Source organism: Sus scrofa, chromosome 8 (genome assembly GCF_054392235.1).
Source record: "Sus scrofa isolate SSC_HxYL_T2T_F1_AM1 chromosome 8, Sscrofa_HxYL_maternal_Yorkshire_Landrace_v2.0, whole genome shotgun sequence".
NCBI lineage: Eukaryota > Metazoa > Chordata > Mammalia > Artiodactyla > Suidae > Sus > Sus scrofa.
The window spans coordinates 12898660-12925384 of record NC_139390.1 but is presented as its reverse complement, the minus strand read 5'-3'; the positions used below and the strand labels follow the sequence as shown (position 1 = coordinate 12925384).

General features: G+C 39.1%; 1 protein-coding gene across 17 annotated transcripts in view; it reads left to right on the top strand.

The window, feature by feature from the left end:
* Positions 1-15809: 15809 nt before the first annotated feature.
* The window catches only part of LCORL (ligand dependent nuclear receptor corepressor like), a 162448-nt gene continuing 151532 nt past the window's right edge, over positions 15810-26725 (top strand). For 14 of the 17 annotated variants that reach the window (XR_014811831.1, XR_002346349.2, XR_014811838.1 and 11 more), the window contains exon 1: positions 15990-16150. Coding sequence is in view for 7 of the 17 variants with exons in the window: in XM_084970667.1 (XP_084826793.1) it covers positions 15994-16150 (157 nt within the window). In the remaining 10 variants the exon portion in view is untranslated. Of the gene's footprint in view, positions 16151-26725 lie in introns of all 17 variants that reach the window. The other 3 variants (NM_001444714.1, NM_001195345.2, XM_084970664.1) reach the window with 2 other exon arrangements.

The following is a 26725-nucleotide window of genomic DNA, read 5'->3' as shown; positions in this document are numbered from 1 at the left end:
TATCGGGCACCATCAGAGCACCTAGTACATAGTAGACAGTCAGTAAGCACTGGTGGGATCAGCCAATGAATGCCATCCTCCCTACTTTGCTCCATCTCCATCCAAATAGTCCACTTGCGTTAACTTGTCCTTGTCAACATTCTCACCATCCATACTTCATCATCATCTACTTCCAGTCTCAGGACCACTGTCAGTTTGGACTGTCTGCGCACTGCAAAAAAGACACTGAGGGGATAAGAGGGGTTGAAATCCAGCTTGTGCTTTCTCTCCAGCTGTGAGCCCTGGCATGGTGACTGCATCCCCCCAGAGGGACTATTTTTCCTAATAAACACAGTCATACAGGCTAATAGAGGCCCTTTCCTGACTGGACTCACTTCTCTGCTTGAGTCCTCTCTCTGCTTTACAGTCTGTTATGGGTTGTTGGGTATCCCTTGCAAAAAAAAAAAAAAAATATGTTGAAGTCCTAACCCCCAGCACTTCAGAATGTGACCTTATTTGGAACTACGGTCATTGCAGATGTAAATAGCTAAGTTAAAGTGAAGTGATGCTGCCATAGGGTGGGCCCCTAATCCAAAATGACTTGTGTCCTTATAAGGCAGCCATGCCATTCGGAGACAGAGATACAAAGGGAGAATGCCATGTGACAACAAAGGCAGAGGTTGGAGGGAGGCAGCTGCGAGTAAGAATATCCAAAGATTTCCAACTCACCACCAGAAGCTAGGAAGAGGCAAGGGAGGATTCTCCCACAGGCTTCAGAAAAAGAATGGCCCTGTCAACACCTTGATCTCTGACTTCTGGCCTCCAGAACAGTGGGATAATACATTTATATTGTTTAAAGCCACACAGTTGGTGGTGCTTTGTTACATCAGCCCTAGAAAACTAATATACTTCCCTAGCATTGATTCCCTTTGTCAGGTGAGGCTGAGTCAACACAGACCACACCCCACCCCATAAAAAAATTCCCTGCCTAAGGTCAACCCAGCAAGTACTTTTCCCTCTGTTTCATCCTTTTTTATACCTAGTTGAATAGCAGTTTATTGCCCCAGGGTAGATGCTCTAGTGATTTTAAGGAGATCTTCTTTTCACAACCAGTGATAGCTGATTTGGCACCTGAGCTAGCCACAAAAAATTATAGATTATAGAATTATTTTTTTAAGCTTAGAAATTTGACTTCAGGTGAAGTCCCTTGCTGCCTACTCCATGGAACTACCCTTTCAAAATAAATCCAGAGATTAGATACTAATAGCTGTCACAAATGTGCTTTGGCAGGCTATGAACAGCAAGCTTATTCCTGAGATCTAAGCTCTCAAGAATAGCAGTTTCCTAAACTTGAAACATTCCATGACAACAGACACTTTCACCTGTCTGTTGCTCTTTGCACATCTCCAGCATTGGCACTCTGGGAGGAAAAACAACTGGTTGAAATACAAAGATATTAATGGCCAAGGGGACAATGAGGTATATTCAGACCAAGATGTGAATGTAGAATTTATTGCTAGTCTCCAATAATAATAGTCTCCCATCGACAGAGCAAAGTATTTTTAAAAACAAGATGATAAAGACAAACCACGCACTTTAGAACATATAAATTACCGCTAGTATAAACTTGCATTCCATTAACATTACAGAGATTACTAAATTACCAAATTCACCATTTTAATCAGGAAGCTCTCAAAAAGAAATCAAGCCAAGGTTACCAAAGCAGCCATTTAGGTGGTCTCATTTCATGAATGGAATCCATAGTGCTGTTCCAAATGGCCTTTTTTCTTTTTCACCTTTGCCAAAGAGCTTAACCAAATAAGTTATTTTATTTTATTTTTAAATAAGTTATGTTAAACAAAATTTACAGTTAATAATAATCATTTTTAAACATTTTAGAAAAGAAAGTCATCAAGAAAATACTAATTTAAGAATATCTGCACCACAAAGACTGGAAAAAGCCACCTCTCTGGCTGAAATTTGTCATATACTTCAGGCCAGTCCTTTTTCTGTTAAAGTGAGATAGTTGATAAAAATTTGTTTCTAGGAGTTGCTGTTGTGGCTCAGCAAATTAAGAATCTGACTAGTATCCATGAGCGTGCGGGTTCGATCTCTGGCCTTGCTCAGTGGGTTAAGGATCCGGCATTGCCGTGTAGCCCAGGGAACTATATTCAATATCCTGTAATAAACCATAATGAAAATAATATGCAAAAGCATATATATATATATATATATATGTATAACAGAATCTTTGCTGTAGAAAAGAAACTAACACATTACGAATTAAATACACACCAATTTAAAAAATTTCTTTTTTATTCACTTACTTGTTCATTTAATTATTTACTGAGTGCTTGCTTTACATAGGCACTACCAGATGCTGTTACTTTATTATTCTATGTACCCAAGTTTTTACTTAAATATGTGTGATCTTAAGCAAAAGCCAGGTATTTGCCTGACAAAAAAAATAATAATGTTCCTCCCTAAAGGAATGAAGCAAATAATTTAGAGGAAAGTAGAGTGGTTTTCCATAGCCATTGGTACTAGTGGTAGATTGTATGATTGGCTCACAATTCTTCATTCCCTTCCCCACAATTTTGTCAAGGTTCATTGTGGGCAGAATGTCGTCCCTCCCATTGACTTTGGACTTGACTGTGTGATTTGATTTGACCAATGGAATGTTAGCCAATACGATATAAAAAGAGGTTTTAAAAGTTTCACGTTGTCTGGCTTGCACATCTGTCATCTTAAGACATGATAAGAACATGCCCCACATAGCCACGGATCCCAGAATAAGGCATGTGGAGTGCACATGATCCCAACCTACAACCTGGAGCTAAGTCTACCCAAACCCAGAAAACCTGTGGAGTTGATAGAGGAAGAGAGAGAGAGGGAGGGAGAGAAAAAAACTTTGGAAAGTAAAAATTAAACTGCTTGGCTATTCAGTGAACATAGTCATAACATGTAGACAATGTTTATTGATAACTAATTTTTAGGATAAACCCATAGATAAAGGATAGACATTTAAATACAGTTGCAGAATAGATGGTAACTGTTACCAAACTTGATGGGAAAATGCAGATGATGAAAAGTGGAAACTGAAAGGGAAAGAAAGCACAAATGGAAAGATAAGAGTATTGAAGACTTCATCTTGACAAGTGGAGACTCAAATACATTATCTGTGATTGATAAAACAAGTAATAAATGTATATTAGATATTTAAGATTTTTTAATCACTGTATTAGTTTGCTAGGGCTGCCCTAGCAAAATACCAGAGACTGGGTGGTTTGAAAAACAGGTATTCGTTTTCTTGCAGTTCTGGAGGCTGGTGGTCTGAGAGTGTCGGCAGAGCCAGGTGTTGGCAGAGCTGATTTCATTCTGAGCCCTCTCTCCTTGGCTTGCAGATGGCTGCCCACTTACTGTGTCCTTACATGATCTTTCCTCTGTGCACACGTTCCTGATGTCTCTTTGTGTCTAAGTTTCCTCTTCTTATAAGCACATCAGTCAGATTGAATTAGGGGATGTCATGGCTCATTTTAACTTAATCACCTCTTTCAGGGCCCTGTCCCCAAATGCTGTTACCTTCTGAGGTAGGGTGGGTAGGGCTTCAACGTACATATTTTCAGAGGGCATATTTCAGTCTATATCATGTACACATGCCTTTAAAAACACACATTCAATAATGATATAACTATATTGAAAGGTAAGAAGCAGGGAAAATAGACAGTTTGGTAGTGACAAAAATTGAAGACAAGAACTAGTGGTAAATGCGTGTTATTGAGAAATAAGGAGTTAATTTAGTGCTGCCATATAAAGCGGTGCAAGTTGTTCAGGGTCCAGTTGAATACAGAGGTCCTGACTGACCACAAGAATAACTATTAACAGCAACAGTTAAAAAGCTAAAAGTAGTTAACTGTGGAGAACAGGACTGGGATTAAGGAAGGGCAAGACAGATTTGTTTCATTAAAAACTACTCAGTACTAGGGTTTTTGTTTTTTTTTTCTTTCTTTCTTTCTTTTTTTATTTTGGCCATGCCTGCTGTACGTGGAGGTTCCCAGGCCAGGGATCGAACCCATGCCACAGCAGTACCAGAGCCACAGCAGTGACAACCCTGGATCCTTAATCTGCTGAGCCACCAGAGAACTCCAGCACTAGTTTATTATTTTTTTCCTTTCCTTTTCTTCTCTTTCTTTCTTTTTTCTGCCATGCCTATGGCATGTGGAATTTTCTAGGCCAAGGATTAAACCTGTGCCTCAACAGCAACACAAGTCACTGTAGTGACAATGCCAGATACTTAACCTGCTGTGCTACAGGAGAACTCCTGGTTTATTCCTTTTTTTTTTTTTTCCATTTTTGGCCACCTCGTGGGGCCAAGTTTATTCTTAAATCATGTGTACACATTAATTTGATTCAAAAAATATTTAACTCCAATAAACAAATAAATAAATGTTTAATTTCTTCTTTGCCTTCACCCCACCACCACCCTATTTGCAAAACTTAGTAACTCTTGATCAGACTGTGGTAGTCTTCAAAATGTTTTCTTTGCCTCTTGCACCCTCCAACCCATCCTGCAATGCCTCTAGAGGGTTCTGTCGCATAAAATGATAACGGTTATCATAAAAATATGACTATGTCTCCTTAAAAAAAGTGATTCTAAATCAAGGAAACTGTATACAAAAAAAAAAAAAAAAACATAGAAATGCTCTTTCCTGGCCTTTATCACCAAAGAATATATATATACTTCTATTAGATTGAACCATATATAATTGCTTTTTTAAAAAATAGATCAGCACACAAATATCGGCAATTTCTTTTGGTTCAATATAATAGACCAGAGATTGAACTTGATAAGATGTAAATGACCTTGCATTCCATGAACTCACAATCTAATACTTGTTCAAATGCCCCCCCCAATCTGCTTCTTATTGTAGTTTTTGTTTCAATTCATTAAGTGCTTGCTAAATATTAAAGCACCTTTTAAATTTTTTTTTAAATGACCATGTCATTCCCCTTCTTAAAGTATATCCGTGCTCTTACCATCCTCCATGTGAGGTCCTTTAACCTGGAAGACAAGATCTTCCATGATCCGTCCCTTGTCTCTTTCTTTAGCCTCCAATCACTCTGCTATTGTCATTTTACATCTTTCAAAACTAACTGTTTGAGGTTTTCCCCAATCATGATGCTGTCACTGCCTTTAGTATTATATTGCCTGGCTGGGATACTCCATCTCCTTCTAAAATCTGACATCTCCCCTCCCCTCAACCCATTGCCTTCATTGGGCTTATCTCTTCTTTTCATCTTTTTGTCCAAGCTTATTGGCTTTAGACAGAGGTCATTACAGAACTTGGTTTCCCTCTCTCCCTTTGTGAGCTCTGTTCCTTGGTGGTGGCTTCATTCTCAAACACCATATAATTAGTTGCAAAATGGTTGTAGCTCATTTAGTGGAAAAGAGCAAAGGTCTCTCCCAAATCTCATTGTGTTTCCTTGGCCCTGATTAGGTAATGTGTACCTTTGAGCCAATCACTCTGCCAGGGAAACACAAGGTTCTGACTGGCCAGTTCTGAGTCACCTGCTTAAGTCTGCAATTAGGAGGTGAAGTCAATTCCATAGAAAGCAGATAAACTGAAAATAAGAGAGAGGATGGTCTTCAGGGGAAATTAAGATCTAATTTCTAAAAGGAATGTTTACAAACATTGGGCAACCAACACTATAGACACGTGTCATGATCACAGAAGCAAATTCTGTGACATCTTTGAAGACTGGCACCTAGCATAACACTTGACAAACATTAGGTGCCCAAAATATTTATTGAATTTTTGTGCGGGGAGTATTGCTTTCTGACTAGAAGATAAATTTTATGATGAGTATATATTTTTAAGTATTGACATTTTAAAATTAAATTATCCAGGATATACAAATGCAAGTTGTTTAAGATATTTCTGTGAAAGAGTTCCTGTTGTGGCTCGGTGGTAATGAACATGACGAGTATCCAAGAGGACCCAGGTTTGATCCCTGGCCTCATTCAGTGGGTTAAGGATTTCAGTGGGTTGCTGTGATGCAGATGAGGCTCAGATCTGGTGTTGCTGTGGCTGTGGCGTAGACTGGCAGCTACAGCTCCAAATCAACCCCTAGTCTGGGAACTTCCTCTAAAAAAAAGAAAGACAAAAAAAAAAAAAAAGACACTTCTGTGAAAAATAAACAGTATTTTTACAGCTGCATATAAATTCTAATCATACTAAATTTGCAAAATAAAATTCTGTCACATTTTTATATATACTGCAGCTTTGTTTGAACTGAGAAAATCATATAAAATCCATCCCAAAGTAGTTGACATTTTGAAGGGCTTTTTATTTTATTTTATTTTTTGTCTTTCTTAAAGAGTGCTTGCAAACCAATGCTTTAAAAGAAAGTGCTGCTTCGGCAATAAGTTTTACATAATCCTCAAGGTGCCAAAATAAACCCTCGGATCAATGAATTCATAATAGAAAAAGCCTGCTTTTAAAATGTACAAAAAAAGTACATCTGAAGATTTATCCTCAAAAGTGAGTATTTTACATCATACATCTTTGAGAATAAAGGTGTGCTAACAGACATTCTGTCTTAGCAATTGAGATTCACCCAACAACATGAGGCAATGATTTCAAAAGCTGTGTGTGGGTAACTTGAGTCTTCTCACTCTTTCTATTCCTTGTAGAACCTATCCGGGCAGCTATTTAATACTATCAAGCCAAATTCCTTCTTCACGTCTTCCTGCCAAGGAGTATCATAATTGTCATCAAGATGTGATCATCTGTTTCATATTGCTTTAACTCATGCTGAATAAAAGCACCAGAGTAATTTGCCATTTTATTTCAGCTCTTATTCTTGAAAAGCAGAAAATATGTGAATGCTTCTTTTTATTCCTTTTCAAAGTCATAAGACTGTGAATTAATTAACATCATCCTATTTGATGCATTGTACTATTTGATTGGAGGAAGAAAGAGGCCTAGAATGGAAGGAGAAGGTTTTCAAGACAGGAAATTGGTTGGGGGAGGGAAAGAATAAAGACTTTACTTAATAGAATATATAAGTTTTCACAGTCCAGAAATTCTTTGCCCATTTCTGGATGGAATGGAATTTGAATGGAAACATGCTGTAAAATAAACATAGAATTTCAAAGACAGTACAGAAAAGAAGAATGTGAAATAACTCATTAAAATTTTTATAGTCATATGTTGAAGTGATAATGTTTTAGATGTAATAAATAAAACGTATTTTTAAAATTAATTTCACTTTTACTTTTTAAATATAACTACTAGAAAATTTAAAATTGGGAGTTCCCATTGTGGCTCAGTGATTAACGAACCCAACTAGTATCAATGAGAATGCAGGTTCGATCCCTGATCCCATGTTGCTGTGGCTGTGGTGTAGGCCGGCAGCTCTAGCTCTGATTCGACCCCTAGCCTAGGAACTTCCATATGCCACGGGTGCAGCCCTAAAAATACAAAAAAAAAAAAAAAAAAGAAAATTTAAGGTTGTATACATGGCTTACTTTTGTGTCTCACACCATATTTCTATTAAACAGAGCTGGTCCACACTTTATATGCCAAGAAACTAGAAAGGTCAGAGATGAGATATAAGGAGATATAAATTCATACCAAACAAGCATTCTCAAATGCTATTTTTGTTTCTTTTCTTTTCTTTTTTTTTTCTTTTCTTTTTGTCTTTTCTAGGGCCGCACCCAAGGCGTATGGAGGTTCCCAGGCTAGGGGTCGAATTGGAGCTCTGGCTACGCCAGAGCCACAGCAACTCGAGATCTGAGCCACGTCTACGACTTATACCATAGCTTCGACCTATATATACCACAGCTCACGGCAACGCCGGATCCTTAACCCACTGAGCAGGGCCAGGGATCCAACCCGCAACCTTATGGTTCCTAGTCAGATTTGTTAACCACTGAGCCATGATGGGAACTCCTTCTTCTTCTTTTTGCTTTTTGTTTGTTTGTTTTTGTTGTTTTGTTTTTTTGTTTTGTTTCTTCTTGTTGTTGTTGGTTTTTTTTTTTTTTTGAAAGGCTTATTTGGAGGAATATTTATCTCCCCAACAGAAGTCAGGATAATGCAGGTGATTTTTTTCTACTAAAGTAGTGACTTGGTTTTACCTTTCTGGATACCATCCTTCCCTTTTTCTGGTAATTGTGTCTTGATTTGGGGACCATCTCTCCCTGATTTTTGAGTCCCTGTGATTTGGATGAAGCTGAATCAGGGTTCTCAGACTGGTCATGTGACCCAGGCCTAACTATTCAGAATATTCCCTTCCCTGGCCACAATAATTGGCTTAGGAAATTGATACAAATTGGTTACCTTTGAATAAGCTGTGAATTTTGGAATAACAAATAAAAAAGAGATGTTGCTAACCTGGGGGATTAAGTCTGTAACAATTTGTGATTACCTTGGCCAGGGATATGGGGAGGTTTGACCTAAGAGTGGAACAACCAAGAGCAAAACACTGGTAAGAGACAGAGAGAAACAGATGGTTTTTGAGATCGTAGATCCATTCTGTGACTAAAGATACCTCCTGAATTTTCCAAACTTTTAACAGATTCCCTACTTTAATTTAATTTCTCTTTTTCAAAACTAAGAAATCCGACTAATGTGAAGGGATTAAAAACAATTAAGTAAACAACATGCATTAACATAATTCAATACACATTTATTGTATTGTAATTGTCCGGTGTATTAGACCAGCTCCATGAGAGTAAACAGCATGAAAGCGTCAGATGGTGGGCAACAGAAACCCCAGTTTGACCGAATGGTTAAATACTGGGGACCATACTTTTTTGTGTCATTATCTTCCTGAAATAATCAGTAGCCGCCCATGATAATCATAAAAAGTTCAGGCTCCTCAGTTTCTAATTTTTTCAATGCAACAGTATCCCTTTTGTTTTGTTTTGTTTGTTTGTTTGTTTCTGCTTCTGGTGTAAAGCAGTTGTTAAATTTGGAAAAACAGATTCAAATTCTAACTCCATCACTAAATATTGAGTGATACTGGGAAATTTAACTCCTCTGAGCCAATTTATAATTCCTTCTCTGAGATTTGGAGACCTTAATTATGGTACTTATTACATGAGGTTATGGGAAAAGTTAAATGAATTAATAAAGTATGTATGCACTGAACATCATGGCATTCTTATAAAAAAAAATCAAGATTAGGACTCAGGAAATTTGATCTTTAGTTTGGGTTCTGCTACCTAAAACCTGTGTAACCAACATAATTGCTTATTTTCTCTGGGCCTCAATTTCCCTATCTGAAAAAGTAGGTGACTGACCTAGACAATCCATACTCTCTCTAAGCTGTAATAGTCTAGATGCTATAGATGACATTTTTACTTGACTTTGATCCCGAACTATGCAATTGGATTAAATTGGATGAAATTCCTATCATTAAGCATATAATACATTGAAATGTTATTAAAAGGCTGGAAATGAAAGTGATAATGAGTTGGACTTGGGGAGTAATTTCAAGTGGACGCAAAAAAGAGTAGTGATGGATCAGATCCTATGAACATCTGCCTGGATGGAAAAAAAAATAGATGGTAAATTTATTCAATTCAGATGCCAAGCTCAAAGGTGTATGGTTTTTGTAAAAACAAAACAAAGCAAAACAAAAAAACAAACAAAAGAAACCCAGAAATCACACTCACCCTAATTTCATTCTTGGTCATCCTGACAGTTTAGGGCCTGGATCATCCGAATACAGTGAAAATTGTATCCAACTACAAGATGTTTAATATGAAGAGGGTAACAAGGTTTACTAGTAATGTTTTTAAAATGTATTTTTAAAACACTCAATGGTTGAACTAAACAAGAAACGTGAAAAATGAAAATCTGTGATACCACCTTGAGATGAGTGATAATATTGGATCAAGCATCAGGCCCATTTTCATGTATACTAAGGACAGTCTTGGAATAGGAAATAAGTAGAGTTACAGTATAAGAAATGAAATGCATCATCATTACACTCCTGCTTCTTCCATTTTTATTCCCTGCTTTGAAATTTGATCTTCGTTTCCTACAAAATGTTCAAGAAAGATGTTGATCACGATGTTTGACAAAATCATCCATCTATTTTATTTTATTTATTTATTTTTGTTACGGCTGCACCTGCAGCACATGGAAGTTCTCAGGGCCAGGGATTGAATCTGAGTCGCAGCTGTGACCCATGCCACAGCTGTGACAGCACTGGATCCTTTAACCCACCGGGAATTGAACCTGCGTCTCTGTAGTTACCAAGCCACTGCAGTCAGGTTCTTAACCCACTGTGCCACAGTGGGAACTCCCATTCATCTATTTTAGATATCTCGAATTATCTAACTACAGTATTGAAATTAAATGCATCAGCATGTATATCTGAGATAACAGCGTCCTTAGAGTCCAAACTCCCATAAGAAAAAAAAAATGAGAAATCTTTAGCTTATAAACCTGGATGAATATGAGATGTTTGCATAAAATCTAGCATAATATTATTATGAGGCTGATTAGAAATTTTATGGAAGGGGGTTTTGTTCCATATCCTAGTAATTGGTTGATCAAATTTGTTTGTGATTTTTAGATCTCTGATCAGCCTAGTGCACTATAGCTCAGAACTAAAGGTTATATAGTAAAGTATGATATTTTTAAAGCACCCAATAAAGTTTACTCAAAAACTAGCCTTTCAGGAGTTTCCTAGTGGCCTACTGGGTTAAGCTATGGCTCAGGTTAGATCCCTGGCCACCACATGCTGAGTGCAGAGCCAAAAAAAAAAAAAAAAAAAAAAGAGTAGCTTTTCAGCATTACCAGTAACGTTATATCTAACCTAGTAGTTCTGCCTTATAATTCCAAATATCTAATTCACACAAAAGTGTTTACATTTTAGTAAATAAAAACATGCATATTACTTTTGTGTTATAGGTTGATAATTCAAAATTGAACAGGTATTTTACAATCCTACTAGTATTTGGGGTTGCTTATTTTTGTTACAAAGTAAAATTTTTTATATTTTTCTACTATGGAAACATGGGTATTTCAAACCACACCTATTCATTTTTTGTTAGTAGCTCAAAAAACTTGACTCTTTTCATACAACTCTATAATTTTATATTTTTCTACTACAGAAACACGGGTATTTCAAACCACACCGATTCCTTTGTATTTTTTTTTTCTATCATATTCTCTTCAAATTTACCCCAGATTGAGAACTGACTGCCAAATGATCACATAAATTAGGAAATGTAACTTTCCAGTAGTTTATAACTACACTCATACTCTAAATGTGCTTAGAAGTTTTAGCTAGGTAACAGTGAACTTCAATAGATATTTCTGATGGTTTGATTGAAGTAATGACCTCAATTTGCAGACATCTCTCTGTATCCTTTCCATCTGTTACCTTCCTTCCACTCAGACTCTGGGCTTGGTCATATGATTTACCTTGGTGGATGGGAGAGTAGCAAGCAAATGTAATGCAAACAAGTCCTGGAAAGCACTTACACCTTAGTGCCTACCCTCTTACTGTGCTTGATATGCTGCCACTACAGTCTCTGGATAATGAGATGCAAGGCTCTGTTGTCCCCATTATCCTAACAGACAGGGAACCAATCCTAGATCAAGAAGTTTCTAGCATTAGCATTCCCAGCCAAGATTAGCAGAGCCTCACCTGAAGAGCCAGAACTGCCTCTGGTAGACTTTTGACCAATAACAAATGGTTTTGTTTTTTTTTTTAAGCTACTAAGCATGGATTGGCTTGTTACATGGCAGCACACCAATGATACAATATGTATAGGAATTAGAACAAAAATATCTTTCCAAATAATATTTTAATATCATATACCTGTTGTTATATTAAAATTCCTTTTAATAACGAGATCTTATGTCAGAGACAATCTTGGATATGACTCCCTTTCTATCCTTGGCTTTACTGATATCCCAAACATTTGTCAAATCAATCAATTAATAGTAGGCACTAACTAAGTGCCTGGAACATTACCAGATGCTGAGAATGCAAAGGTGAAACAGCTAGACTCCTAATTCTATGTTCATTGAGTTCACACAAAAGTCAGGTTATTGGATTATTATAACATATTCTGTGGTAATGGCCACAGAAAAGTCTTCACAAAATCAAGCTGAATTCCAAAATTAACTCTATTTTTGTATTTCATGGTATCTGGCCATGATACTCCCCTTCCAGAAATTCTAGAGACATGATATTCATTAGTTCTGTTCATTAATATTTATATTTCCCCTTCTTTGGGGTAACAAGGTAGCCTTGCACTTTCCCTTATGTGGTAGACAGCGAAAGTGGCCACAAATTATTTCTTTCCCTCTTTCCACACCATTTGCAATATGTCTTGCAGCTCTTACCAATAAAAGGTAGGATCTGTTTCCCCATGTTGGCACTGGGCTTGGCCACGTGATTTGCTTTAGCCAATGATCCTGGAGCAAACGTGATTCAAGCCAAAACTTAAAAAGTGCTTATGCATGGAGGCTTGCTCTCTTGCTGTCTTAGGACCCTGTGACTGCCACCCTGTGAACAAGCCAAGGCTAGCCTCCTGATGATGAGAGACACCTGTCCTGATTACTGTGTTACCCCGGTTGACAGCTCACACTCAGGAACAGACCTGCTTTGTTGACAAGCATCGTCTCACAAACACCTGGGTACGTCAGGCCAGCAGAACTGACCCACTGAGCCTAACACAAATTGCCATTTCATGGATTCATGAAATAAACAAATAGTTAATGTTTCGAGTTTTTAAGGTTGTTTTTTGGTTTTGTTTTGTTTTTTATCTTTTTAGGGCTGCACCCACAACATCTGGAGGTTCCCAGGCCAGGGGTCGAATCAGTTCTACAGCTGCCAGCCTATATCACAGTCACAGCAACACCATATCCAAGCCACAACTGCAACCTACACCAGGGCTCACTGCAATGCTGGATCCTTAACCCACTGAGTGAAGCCAGGGATTGAACCCACATCCTCATGGATATTGGTTGGGTTGGTTAACCACTGAGCCACGATGGGAACGCCAAGGTTTTAAGGTTTGAGGTGGTTTGTTATGCCTTCAAAGCTATCAGATACATCACTCTTTTGGTATAGCCATATGATTTGCTTCATTCAGTGAAATATGTCACTTGTGGCAGAAGTCTTTAACAGCTAGACTGTGGCTCAGCATCTCCTTTCTCTTATCATGGTGACTGGGGAACTCCCAGATGGTGGGGCTCCATAAATGTGGGTCCCTGAGTAGACGTGGAACAGTTCTCAGTAACCCCCATACTGATTTTTGGAGAACATATATTTTAAGTAAGAAATAAATATATTAAACCTCTGAGATTGGGGATATCTATTACTGGAGCATAACCTAGCCCATTCTAACTAACAAAGAATTTGGTACCCAGAAGGAAGTACGGATATGATAGAAAACTTACAATATGTAGCTATGACTTAGAAACTCACTGGGTGGTGAAAAGGAAACTATTGTTAGAGGCTGGAAAGTTAGCAATCCATGCTAGCTGTGGTGAAATATTTGCTAAAACTATTCATGCATGTCTCCCATTCTTCCCATTTCTAAACAGACATGTTTACCATGGTTATTCTGTTCCTGTCCCACCACTCTATGTGAATGCGTGTATGTGTACGTATGTTTGTCAGGGGGTACGTGTGTAAGCAGAGAGGATCAATACTTTGTCTTTTCAGGTCTGTATAACAAGAGAAGTTTTTTGGGTTTTGTGTGTGTGTGTTTTTCCTATTCTAATTCGGGGACTACCAAGCATCACCCAGAGTCGCTGGCCTTTGAGATAAATGCCATAACTGAAGACAAGTTTTGGATTGTTTCACTTGTGGCAGGAATGAATGTATTTTGTAGTAGAAGGAGAGTGATCTACAAATTGGTGACTAGAGGATGGATGGCGGTAAATCATTGGTGCCGTTCACCAGTAAATTTGGGTTAATCTTCCTTCTGGGCAAATAGTAGGATTACACTTTCCTGCTGCCTTGAAGATAGCATGCCCATATACTTTCCTTTGTCAATGAAATGTGAGTGGAATTGACTTATATTGCTTTCAGAAAGAACCTGTTTGCCATTCACCTTCCTTGTGCCTATCCTGCAAGTGGGGAAGTTCCGGAGATGGGCTGGAGGCATCTAAGCCATCTGGTTACTTAGTGAGAATCTCTGAGTGAAGCTCTCCCTACTCCCTCCCTTCTTCCTACCAGAGATGAACAAATGAGTAGGAAATAGAATTTTTCGTCGTTTTAAAGCCACTAAAACTTTTGGATTTTTTGTTACTGCACCATCACCTAGCCCATCCTTACCAATGCAGATTACCATGAAGGTGTTCAGGAAAGCTACAGAAGCTGATCATCTTGGCAATTAAAATACAAAAAGAACCAATAACTAAAACGATTCACTGATAATTCCAAAAGCACCTTCACTAATGATTTCACTTGCTTTCCCAATTGTGTCTGTTCTAGAAAACATTATGAGATTTCAAACTTCGTTTTTTAAAAATTTGTGAAAATGTAAAACTCTGTCTTCACTATTGAGGAAATGATGAGCAATGAATACTTCCATGTAGGAATGAAAAAAAAAAAAAAAGGTGGATAAAGATAAGCCACAAAACAGGGTGAGTGGAACTGAATTCAGAATTCACACTAGTTTCCAAGGAGCATTAAAATATGTTTTCCAGACTTGTCCATAAATTTCCACTAATGCACAGTACCTCTAAGCAAACTTTGGGTGTCTTAGCTTCAGTTCGGCCCCCCGCGCATATACAGAAATACACGCACAATCACCGTGGTGCTGAAGTAAAACATGTCATTGGAGTTTATACCTAACCAAAAGATTTCTCTCTCTCTTTGAAGAAATATTTTCTCTCTAGAGCAGCGTATAATTCATTCCGTAACATTTGTTAAGTGCTAATCCCTTGCCACGCTCTGTACTAGGGCGAAGCAGGTGAAAGATATCAAGGTACAGATGTCTCAAAGGGTCGCTGCCCTCCAGGAGTTTACTTATTGCAGAGCATAAGTTTCTCTTTTTGGAGTTTTCACTCAGCCACACTTAAACCCTCATAAACGATTTCCGGTGAAAAGCCCCGCATCTTTCTCCCAATATTTACAGAGTCTCGCTTTCCAAGAAGTCATCGCCCTGGAAACTGAAGTCACTGCAGGATGTCCCTCTGGATATCTGGCAATTATTTTGGATGCAGCCCAGTCACTGGCTTGCTTTTTCCCTGCTGTGGCAGGATGACTGTGATCCCCAAAAGTTTCCAGCACTTAAAGCACAAAGCGCTGTTCAAACCCTCAAGAGACGGACAACTTTTGCCACTTTCATCGCCTTTCTATTGCGGAGCCTAAGGAGGTTAAGTTGGTTGGGTCAGACACGACGACGCCGGCAGCGCACAGTCTTAGGCGCGGGAAATTAGAGGCTAAACCCACAAGCCGCGCAGTGCTGTGCAGTCTATGCTAACCCAAGTGTGCGAATTGGACTGGAGAGGAACCCATCCCTGATGGACTACAAAATCCGGCATGCACCGCGCCGTGGCGACGAGCTCCACTTCGGGGGTCCCAGCGCAAAGGGGTCTGGGAAGTGAAGTCTCCGGGTGTCCGGAGTTGCGTCGGGAAGGCAGAAGGGAGGCGTGACTAGTCCGCTCCATTGGCGCGCCGGTTCCTGGCCGGGCTCCGAGCCTCCCGCTCCCGCTCAGGGTTTTCGCGGGCGGCGGGAGCAGTATGGCTAGCTTGAGTAAACTCCGGGGGGAGGGGAGGGAGGGGAGGAGATGGGGAGTCGGGGTCAGCGGAAGCTGCAGGTTGCTTCCTTCTCCTCAGCTCCCTCCCCGCCTCTCCCTGAGGGAGCGGTGGGAGGGGGAGGGGATGGGAGAGGGACGGTAGTGTGACACGTGTCAATCAACCCCCCTCCGGGGGGCGCGCGCTCCGGGGCTCGCGCTGAGGGCTCGCGCCCCTGCCTCGTGCCTGCGCCGCTCGTATGTAAATGAGGGCGCGTGACGCGGGACGCAGATGGACAAGGGAAGAGAGAGAATGGCCGCTGCCGCCGCCGCCGCTGCTGCCGCCGCCGCCGCCGCCGCTCAGTGCCGGAGCCCTCGGTGCGCGGCGGAGAGGAGAGGATTCCGGCGGGAACTCGACTCTTGGCGCCACCGCCTCATGCACTGTGTAGGTAAGAGAGACACGGGCCGGGGCCCCGGCTCCGCGCGGCGACGGCTGCCGCAGCCCGAGGAGTTTGTGGCTGAGGGGTTTACTTGAATCTCCCGTTCGGGTCAGTTCAATGGGGGAGCGAGATGGGAGCGGCGGCGGCGCGGCAGCTCCGGCGCTCGCCTTTTGTCTGGGGGCTCCTCGCCCGGCGCACTCCGCGCTCCTTCCCCTCCTCTGCGCTTGGGCTCCCCGGGAACTGTTAGTTCGGACCCGCTCTCCGAGCCCCCGAAGAAGCGGCTCGCTCGCGCTCTCCCCGAAACTCCCCGGCTCCCCTCGCCGCTCGCCGTCCACCTTGTCAGGAGGGAGGAAACGGGCCGGCGGGGTCGGCGCCCGGGTGGAGAGGAGCCGGCGGGTAGAGCCGGCGGGAGGAAGGCGGGCTGGTCCGCGCCCCCGCCGGGCGCTCACACACCCCCTTCTCGCCGCCGGGGGCTGGGCGGGCCGACGCGGCCGAGTTCCCGGGGACGGGGACCTGAGCGACCCCCGGGCTGTTGCGGGGCCGCGGGTGGGCCCGCTGGGGGCGAGGGGCGGTGGGGGCGTCGCCCGAGGGGCGGGGGCGCCCAACTCTGCCCTCTCGCGCTCGGCGGCGGCGGCGGCGCGGTGTGTACCCCTTTAAGAAGGAGCCGTTCGAGCGCTGACGGTTGGGATTTGAAGTTCTTCCTCCCTCTTTGGAAGTCTGGTCAGAGAGGGGGGTGTTGTCATGGTGACGGCACCCCCCCCCCCGGTCTCCTCGCGGACGCCCCGAAGACTCGGGTCCTCTTTTACTGTCATGTGATGGACCCTTCCCCGCACAGACACGCACATAACCCTCCCCACCTCCCATTCCCGTTCTCTTGCAATTCCGTCTTCCCTTTTGGTTGGGTCGGAATCGTTTTGCTTCAAACTTCTGGCCTGGGGGCTGTCATTCTGCGGGTTGCTGGGGGGTGGCGGGAGGTGGCGGGACCTCCCCACCTTGCCCCCGTCGCTTTTTTGTCTGAGTCGTGTGCGTGGAACTGTTATCCAGCAGGTTGGTTGAGTGGGCACCGAGGGGATAACGCGGGTTATGGGATGGGGTGTGTTGTGTTTGTTTTGGAAGAGGTTGATGGGTAGGAGAGTAGGAGCAGAGGTAGGAAGGAAGGTTGCATTGTCTAATGAGTGGATAGTGGCTCGCTCGACTGGCGATTAAATCTTGGCGTTTAGAGTTGAGGAGTAATCTTAGCGCCCTAAGACAAAATTACTCTCTTACCTCTTTTCCATCTGTTCTTGCGCCACCTCGCGCCCCATTTCCCCTCACCCCCCTCAGATTTGTTTGGTTAGTGCCTGAAGATCTTTCTTGTTTTTCACTAGTGAAAAGGAGATTGTGGTAGGATAAACTAGTACAACTTCAGCTGAGAAATGTGCACTGCAGAAACCGATGGATATAGAGAACACGTACCAGAAGGAAGGTTGCTCTGATTAGGGACATAAGTTATGTTTAAGCAATTCACTCTTTTACCCTTATGAAATATGTTTTGGTTCTATCTAAGAAAACATTCTGGGAAATAGCTTTGGTCAAGTATTCATAAATAATTTTACTTTTTTTAAAAAAAACTCTCAAGGTATTATTCCACATATAAAAATTTTAAGCCAAGTGTTGCTAATGTTTCCTGAATGCAAATGGACCTGATTTTTATAATTGCTTTTGTAAGGTCTCTTCCACTGACAACCTGTTTGAAATTTGTTGAGTTTGTTCGGTTAGAATCAGGCAGGATAATAGCATTCTAACACTGGCTCACGCTCTCAGTCAGCTGTGTTGTTTTGCCAAGGCTCACGGTGCTTTGACGATGTCTGGACAATTTTCATGTTTTAGAATACTTTGTTTTTCACTTTTTTCTCATCTTGCTTATTTATATACATTACTATGGCTTTGTCTCTCAAAAATATATTGCTTTTGAAAAAGAGACGAATTTTAATTAAACAAAATTAATTGAATTTGATGGAAAAGGGAAATATGATAGATTTCTGTCTTACTACTTCAATACCAAATAGAATTGGAAGACACTGAAATTGAGTTAATGCTGGGTGTCGAATATGCAGCTCCATATTGCATTTTAATGTACCATACGCTTTGCAGTATTTGAAAGGAAATTTTTCCTGAGCTCTGACTATATTTGAAGATTGTTACCTTTTCCTATTACTTTGTAAACATATTTGCAAAAAAGCCATATTCTTTTTACTTTGTATGTGTATGTGTGAATATATATATGTGTGTATATGTACTTTTGTATTGAATATGCAGTACTCTTATTGCTTGAATTTGTTTTTATAAAATATTCTTTTAGCCTTTAGGGAAGAAAATGTTCCACAAGTCTTATTTTTAAATGAGATATGGAAGTTGTAAGTAGCATCTCAGGGCCGTATAGAAATTAGTATGGAGCCAGTAGTGAAGTTTTAATTTTCAGTTCTTAGCCTAAATCTTTAAAGACTCTCATTCATTTTTTTAATAACATATATAAGTGTTCTAATTTTATGGGCGAAAAGTTCATTTTTCTTGTCATGACTGCTTGTAATTAGCTAAGATGTTTAACTCTTGATATGGAAAATATTTACCTTTATTTGTGGAACTCATCTCTAGGTTAGATTTATGGCTACTCTGCAGTTTAATAATGGTTTTTCTTTTTTTATAGTTTAACCAAAGTGTAGTCCTATGAGCTCTGATCCCAGTTAATAGCTTTATTTACAATGTGGTGCTTTTTACAATTTGGCTTTTTTCAGTAATCATCTTACCCTATACTATACTTTTTACTGTATTCATCTAACAAATGTGTGAGTGCTTATGGTGTTTGAATATTTGAGTTATAGTAAATAGTATCCTAGTACTCAGCACAATACTGAGTGATAACAGATATAGTCCAGGATCTTATGGAATATATAATTAGTATCTGATAAGTCATAAAATTTAAAGCAAAAGTCAAGTCTAGGATAAAAGAAATGTGTTAGTATATTTTTAAACATTATCAGGACTTTTATAGTCTGTTAGGATATTTGATCTGGGAAATGAGGCAAGGTTTTTGTTTTAACTTTTAATTTTGATATAATTTTGAACTTATAAGAAAAGTTGGAAGATTGGTACAAAGAACTCTTGTATACCCTTACTTTCACCAGTTGTATTACATTTTGTGGTTATTTGTTTTATCATTCTTGCCTTATATCTATCTTTTTTTCTGAACCATTTGAGGGTACGTTGGAGACATGATACCTTTTCACCCCTGAATTCTTCAGGTAAATTTCCTAAAACCAAGGACATTGTCTTACCCAACCACAGTGTAGTTATTGAAACCAGGAGATATAACACAGACATACTATTAATATATCAAATTCATATTTAGATTTTATCTATTTTATTTATAAGCCTTTCCCCCCTGTCAGGATCACGCCTTGCGTTTGGTCATCATCATGTCTCTTTAGTCACTTTAAATCTGGAACACATCTTTAGCCTTTCTTGTATTTCTTGCCCTTGACATTTTTGAAAAGTACAGGACAGTTATTTTGTAGACTGTCCCTCAGTTTGAATTTGTCTGTGATTTCCTCGTGATTAGATTATTTATGCGTTTGGGTTTTTTTTGGTTTTTTTTTTTTGGCAGGAATACCTCCAAAGAGATGTTCTATCCTTCTTAGCACATCCTGCCTTGAGGTTCGTGATAATGGTTTGTCCAGTGTTAATGATGGTAGCTTTGAAATTTTGGTTAATGTGTATTCTCCATATTTCTCTCTCAAAGTTATTTATCCTTTTGTGATTAATAAGTATTTTATGGGAAAATACTTTTATGAACAGGATATTTACATATTCTTATCAAAACTTCACCCGTGAGTTTTAACATCCATTCATGATTTTTGTAGCTTTATCATTTTATAACTAGCTGATATTGTCATAAAACAGTCTTTCTCATGTCTTCATCCTTTATTCATTTATTTATTCACTCATTCATTTATTTTTACCAGTATGAACTCATGGATTCTTATTTTATTCAGTGGTTAGATCCATTACAGTCATTATTTTGATTTCCAAATTGTCCCAGGTTTGGCCAGTGGGAGCATCATTAAGCTGGTTCTGGTATTTTTTGACAAATCATTTGTTTCCCCCACCCTCAGCCCAACGACTTTTTTTTTTTTTTTTTTAGCACTTCCTTCCTGCCAAAAGAAGATATTCCAGGTTCATAAGCCATTTTTCCAAGGAGCCCTGAATTCTTTTTTGGGAAAAAAAGATTAAGATAGCAGAGTCTGAACACTAGGTGTCAGGACTGTTTTTAAGCCCTGTTTTTCTGATACAGAAGTTAATGATCATTGTAACTGATTTGCCTAACTTTACAACAGTTAAAAAGACAAAGATTTGATTAGAATCATTCTATAAACTCCATTGTTGTCCAGTAGAAATATAATGGGTGCCAAATACATAATTTAGAATTTTCTAGTAACCACATTAAAAAAGCGTCTTTGATTTAGTCCAGGATATTAAAAATATTTTAACATTAATCTTTGCAAAATTGTTGAGTTAATTTACATTCTTTTTTAAATATTAAACCTTTGAAATCAATTATGGCACATCTTAGTTTGGACTAGCTACATTTCAGATGCTTAGTAGCTTCAGGTGGCAAGTGACTAACACATTGAACAGCACAGTTTTATAGTGTAGTGGCTCCGGCCAATTCTTGATTATCTTAGTACCACTTATTTCAAATCTGTTGATACTAACCAAACCAATAGCTTTCCCAAAATCTTTTATTCCCCAGATCTTTTGTTTGAATAATGTAATAGTGAACTTTGGGTGGAGTTCCCACTGTGGCATAACAGGATCGGCAGCCTCTTGGGAGCACTGGGATGCATGTTTGATCCCTCACCCAGCACAGTGGGTTAAGGATCCAGCATTGCCTTAGCTGCAGCTTAGGTTGCAACTGTGGTTTGGATCTAATCCCTGGCCCAGGAGCTCCATGTGCCAGCAGGGTGGCCAAAAATTTTTAAAAAAAGGAATATAGGCTCTACCTGTGTTTGAATTCTAGCTCATACTGCATCCCAGTGTGAACAAGTTGTTTAACCTCTCTGTCCTTCAGTTTCATGTATGTAAAGTGAAGATAATGAGGGTGTTTGAAAATTAAATGTGTCGATACATGTTAATGTGTCTGCCTTATAGAAAACATTCCATAAATGTTAGCTATTATGGTTATTTATTTATTTATTTTTGGCCGCACCTGCATATAGAAGTTCCCAGGCCAGGGATCCAAGTCGCACCTACAGTAGCAACCCAAGCTACTGCCGTGACAACACAGGATCCTTAAGCTGCAGCACTACAAAAGAATTCCAAGTTATTGTTGATTTATACAGGTTATTGGCAGCTTTGAGCTGTATGTTTTTGCCGCTAGATTCTTTCTGGTGGGAATGCTGATGAACAATGAACAGATCATGAGGCATGTTAGAGGAAAAGAGAGCTTAAAAGATCTGTATTTTAGGGTATTCTTGAATTGTAGAGTCATAGTTTAAAAATCACGATATATGGAGTTTCCATCGTAGCGCAGTGGAAACAAAATCTGGCTAGCATCCAATAAGGATGCAGGTTCAGTCTCTGGTCTTGCTCAGTAGGTTAAGGATCCAGTGTTGCCATGAGCTGTGGTATAGGTCACAGACGCTGCTCGGATCTGGCATTGCTGTGGATGTGGTGTAGGCCAATGGCTACAGCTCCGATTTGACCCCTTGCCTGGGAACCTCTATATGCTGTGGTTGCAGCCCTTAAAAGCAAAAAATAAATAAATAAATAACTGTTAATCACTGAGACTCATCTTGTCTTTTCATATATGAGAAGAGCAAAAGACATTTGATGCTGTCTTACATTATAAGGAATTTGTAATAAATGAATACAAGAAATTAGTTTAAATTCATTACAAAAAATGTATGTCATATTAAATCATCTAAAGCTACTCTTTGTTGGTGCCTATTCTCTGTGTTCTTCCTGTTAACCACATCACTGTTTTAGACCTCTGCACTGTACAAGTGTTTGCAGAGGAGACTTTCTTCCAAACTACCTACCCCATTTGTAATCAGGAGTATCGGGTCAGAGGATATTCTCTTATTCTCTTTTTAACCTCTGAAGTTATAGGAGCCCTTTATAGAGCTACAACTTAAAAATGGGATTGTCCAGGTAAATAAAGTTCTAAATAATCAGTGACACTTCTTTCTAGCTGTTTCTTGCATCCTGCTCTCATTTTTCCAGTAACTTCTACCTTGTCTTGTTACTATTTCCATATAAATTCCAGAAGAGTAGATTTACTTAGAAATCAGGATTTGATGAAGACTGGTATGGATGGGCCAACTACCCCAAAACTTTAACTGTACAACAATTTTTTTCAAGCACTAGCAAATTTTTTATCCATTAAAAAGATGTAAATTCTTGCACTAATAATATGCATCGGGCAAATGGAATCTATGATGATCATGAGTAGTTGGGTGGTTAAAACACGTATCCAAATTTTCTGTAAAATAGATATATTGTGAATTTTTCACGTAAAATGTGAAATTCTGTGTACTATTAGATTATTGTATACTTGGAATTTCTGCCATCCTTGGGACCAAGCAGTATATAAATTTCATATGTTTTCAGATATATAAAAGTAGAAACAAGCTGTAAACTGGTCTAAGCATATCGTACATGGTGAAACAAGCTGTAGGCTGGTCTGAGTGTATCGTACGTAGCTTCCTTTCTGTGTGGTGCTGTCTCTTCCTGTCCGTGCTACTTCCCTTGGCTGGCTACATGTGTGTATCCCCTCCCTGTTTGGCTGTGTACTGTGATCAGTTCCTATTATGTCACTATGGTAAGTTCCTGTTATTTGTCCCCCATATCCCCCTGACTTGTCTTTCAGCCTTGGTCTAATTTTCTACCACAGTGCAGTCTTAGGAGGAGCAACAAAGACATGTAGATTTTTGGGTATGCAGTTTTTCTTCCATTTTGGTAAATCCACATTTTCAATTATGATGTCATATATTATTGAGGTGTAGAGTTCCTCTCTCTTTCATTTTTGATAATATTCCTTCTTTTTGGTGTGTGTGTGAGCACATGCACGTTTTATGCACTATGGAATATAGATAAGAGAATATGAATAGGCCCAGACCGACCTATTGCTACCATTAGGAAACTCATTAAGATAACAAAATAATGCCATATTTATTATTTGAAGAATGTCACTTTGCTCTTATTTAAAGCTACTTAAAAATTTGTTTTGAGAATTTTGTGTTTTGTAGAAAACAACTTAAAAAGAAGAATCACTTTTTTTTTCTTTTTTTTTTTTTCTTTTCCTTGGCATGTAGAAATTCCTGGGCCAAGAATGAAACACAAGCCATGGCACTGACAACACCAAATCCTTAACCTCCAAGCCAGCAAGAATCACTTTTCTGTATCTCAATCTCCTTTCCTTTCATGTAGTTTTCCCATTAATTGACAACCACCTTATCCCGCTTATTTATATTTGCTTCTTTGTTTTTCTTTTTCATTTACCTTAATCTGTTGCCAAGTTATTATTACTTTCTTTATATTATCTCTTGGATTCAGTTTTTCTCGTGAAAGAGTGAGCATTTGGGCAGATTCAGATAAGATTCTGGTTTATGTCAGTATCTGCATTGCCGGTTTTACTGTCCTTCTAGCTTATAACGTACGTTAAATTATTATTTGAAAGAGCTGCTTTGATTTTTGTAGTTTGCAAAGTAGTACTAACTCCCATTTGTCTTTTTCTCATCAAGTAAAACTCCTAACCATATTCAATTAGTTGATCATAGTCCACCAGACTTCTGTTTACCTAGTTTCTTCTTGAGACAGCCCAACCACTTTCATCTGCTTTCACTTCTATTTGTACACATTCTCCAAATCTTGAGTATCTTATTAATCATAACAGCAATCCTGCATCCTCAGTCACCTTTAAAATTCAGTTTTATCCTAGAGTCTTTTCTGAAGTATTCTAAAATATTTAAGATCTTTTTTCTATTAATTCAAATTGGCCAGTTCTTTTCTGATGGCCATGTGTAAGGAATATATGTAGGGAAGTAGCTTTGTTCAGTAGTCTTCGTATTTAAATAGTAAAACATTTATTTAGGAAACAGTTTAGGGGCAAGGGACAAGTTTTCACTTGGTAAAAAGGATTAAGAATTAAAAGAATATAGTTCCTTTTAAGCCTCTACCATTATAACCTTAGACAGAAGTCATTTCACTTTTCACAGATGAAAAATCTGTGAAACTAGGATAATATCTGTCCTTAAATATTCACTATTTTTGTTTTTATAAAAGGTGCTATAGTACTTTTGTAGTGGTGGTTTCTGGGCTAAAAATATAAATTACAGAATTATCAGCATAAAGATGATATTTAAATCTCTGAAAATGGGTGAGACCACCTAAGGATAAGGGACAGTATAACTCGAGAGGAATAGAGTATTTAGTACCATGTTTTAAGGAATCTTAACATTCTTTGGATGAAGTGGAGCCTCAGAGTAAGGCCACTGGACTTTTACACTGAAAAGTGAGGCCACTGAGTTAAGTAGGAAAACCAGGAAAGATGGTATCATCAAATCTAAGAGGAGAGAAGAGTGTTATAATAAGGAGGGATTGTTTTGTGTTGATGTCAAGTACTGTTAAACAGGAAAATGTGCATTATTTTTGTCAAGGTAGAAGTTCTTGGTGACCTTGACTGGATAAATTTCAGCAGAGTGGTGGGACTGGAAACTGTATTATAATAGACTAGAAAGTATTTAAAATGTGTCCAAGTGTAGAAAACATTTGAGAAGTTACATTTCGAGGAAGAACAGATAAATTAGAGCAGTAACTGAAAGGATCTGGGGTCTAGGAATGTTTGTTTTATAGATGGATAATAGGATGGAGAATACTTTTTTGAATCAATAATAGCTATGGCTACTTTATGTTATTTAAGTAAGCTGAGACTTGATAGCAGCAAAATATTGAGAGATAAATTAGATAAATATCATGGGCTTGGTTTGAATCACTGAATGTGAACTCTGTTTCATTCCTTCAGAACATGTTTTCCTAATTAAGCTCATTGACTGAGATGTGGTATGTGTGGTGTATGTGGCATTAGTGTTACACGTTTTAAAAGAATGATTTTTTTTTCCAGTTAATTTACTGTTGTCAGTCAGTCATCAAATATCTTGAGTCCTCCTGGCAGTTGATTGAAGTGTAATTCTGTGTTTCTTCCTTAACTAGGTTCTGAACTGAAAATAGACTTAGGAATCAGGGGTGAAGATGTTAGGTTTTTAGATGGTAAGACTGTATTAAAGAACTTGGCTTATAACTGAGGCCAAAGTTGGACAATATGATCCTGAATTGAACTTACCAACCTATTAAAGAGCAGCTGGAGCTACAGGCCTCTTCTAAGATACAAGGAAGCTCTACCCATATAGTTTGCTTACTGGTAGGTAGGACCATCTAGGCAGAATGGTATGCTTGAAAAATGACCTTTAAAACATTAATCCATTCCACTAGGAACAACTATCAAGATGTTGCCAATACTAGTCATTACTCTTTCCTTTCATTGGAAGCATAAGGGGCAGGAAAAGGACAGAAGCTTCTTCCAGGACACTTCTCCCTAAGAACGTGGAAAGTATTGGGAGAGGTGGGAACTGGAGTTGGGTAAAAAAGCGAATTCCTATACTAGGAATAGGATTTAGACTTTGCTTTTAAAGAGCTCAGAATTATCAAGGATATTAAGTATTAGAGTTGACATAATATAATGGAAAGACAGAGGAGAGAGCAATTGATATTGATTTGAAGATCTGAAATGACTAGGCTTCAGAAGATTGAGTGAAAGCAGGGATTGGCAGACTTTTTTGGTAAAGGACCAAATGTAAATATTTTAGGCTTTGTGGGCCATGCGGTCTTTATTGCTCAACTCCACTCTTGTAGTACAAAAGCAGTGTCTAAATGAATGAGCATGGCTGTGTCCCAATAACAAAATTATTTACAAAAATAGGCAAATTTGGCCTATAAGCCATAGTTTGCTGATCCCTAAGTTAAATGATCCATCCAGAAAGTAGAGTGAAAGGAACAGGCTGAGGGATAGTGTAAGCAAAGATTTAGAGGTCTAAATAATGTATATTCTGAAAATATTCAGCACTCCGTTGTCATTGGAGTATAGGGTGGGAGTAGGAAGTAGGACTGAAAGTATAAATTATGGCATCTATAAGGAGGAAATTATGAACCTCTGAATTTTTTTTAATGAGTAATAAGCATGATCAGATAAGTCGGCTTATTTTCATTTGGAACATCTGCTGTTGGTTCAGGTTTGAGGGTTTTTTGTTTGTAATAGTTTTAAGAAGCTCAAATTGAAGCAGCCCTTTTAAGTAAAAACTGGGGAAATGAGCAATCTCCACTTCAGTAAATCAAGATACTGGATTGCTCAAGTACTCTCAAATGGCACCCTTCTTTTTTGTCTGGGCTCTGAACAACTTGACAATTAAAATAAGGAGAAAGATGGAAGCAGAAAATCGCTTTAATTGCTAATAGAGGCCAGCTTAGAGAAATAGCTTGGTGGCAGAGTCA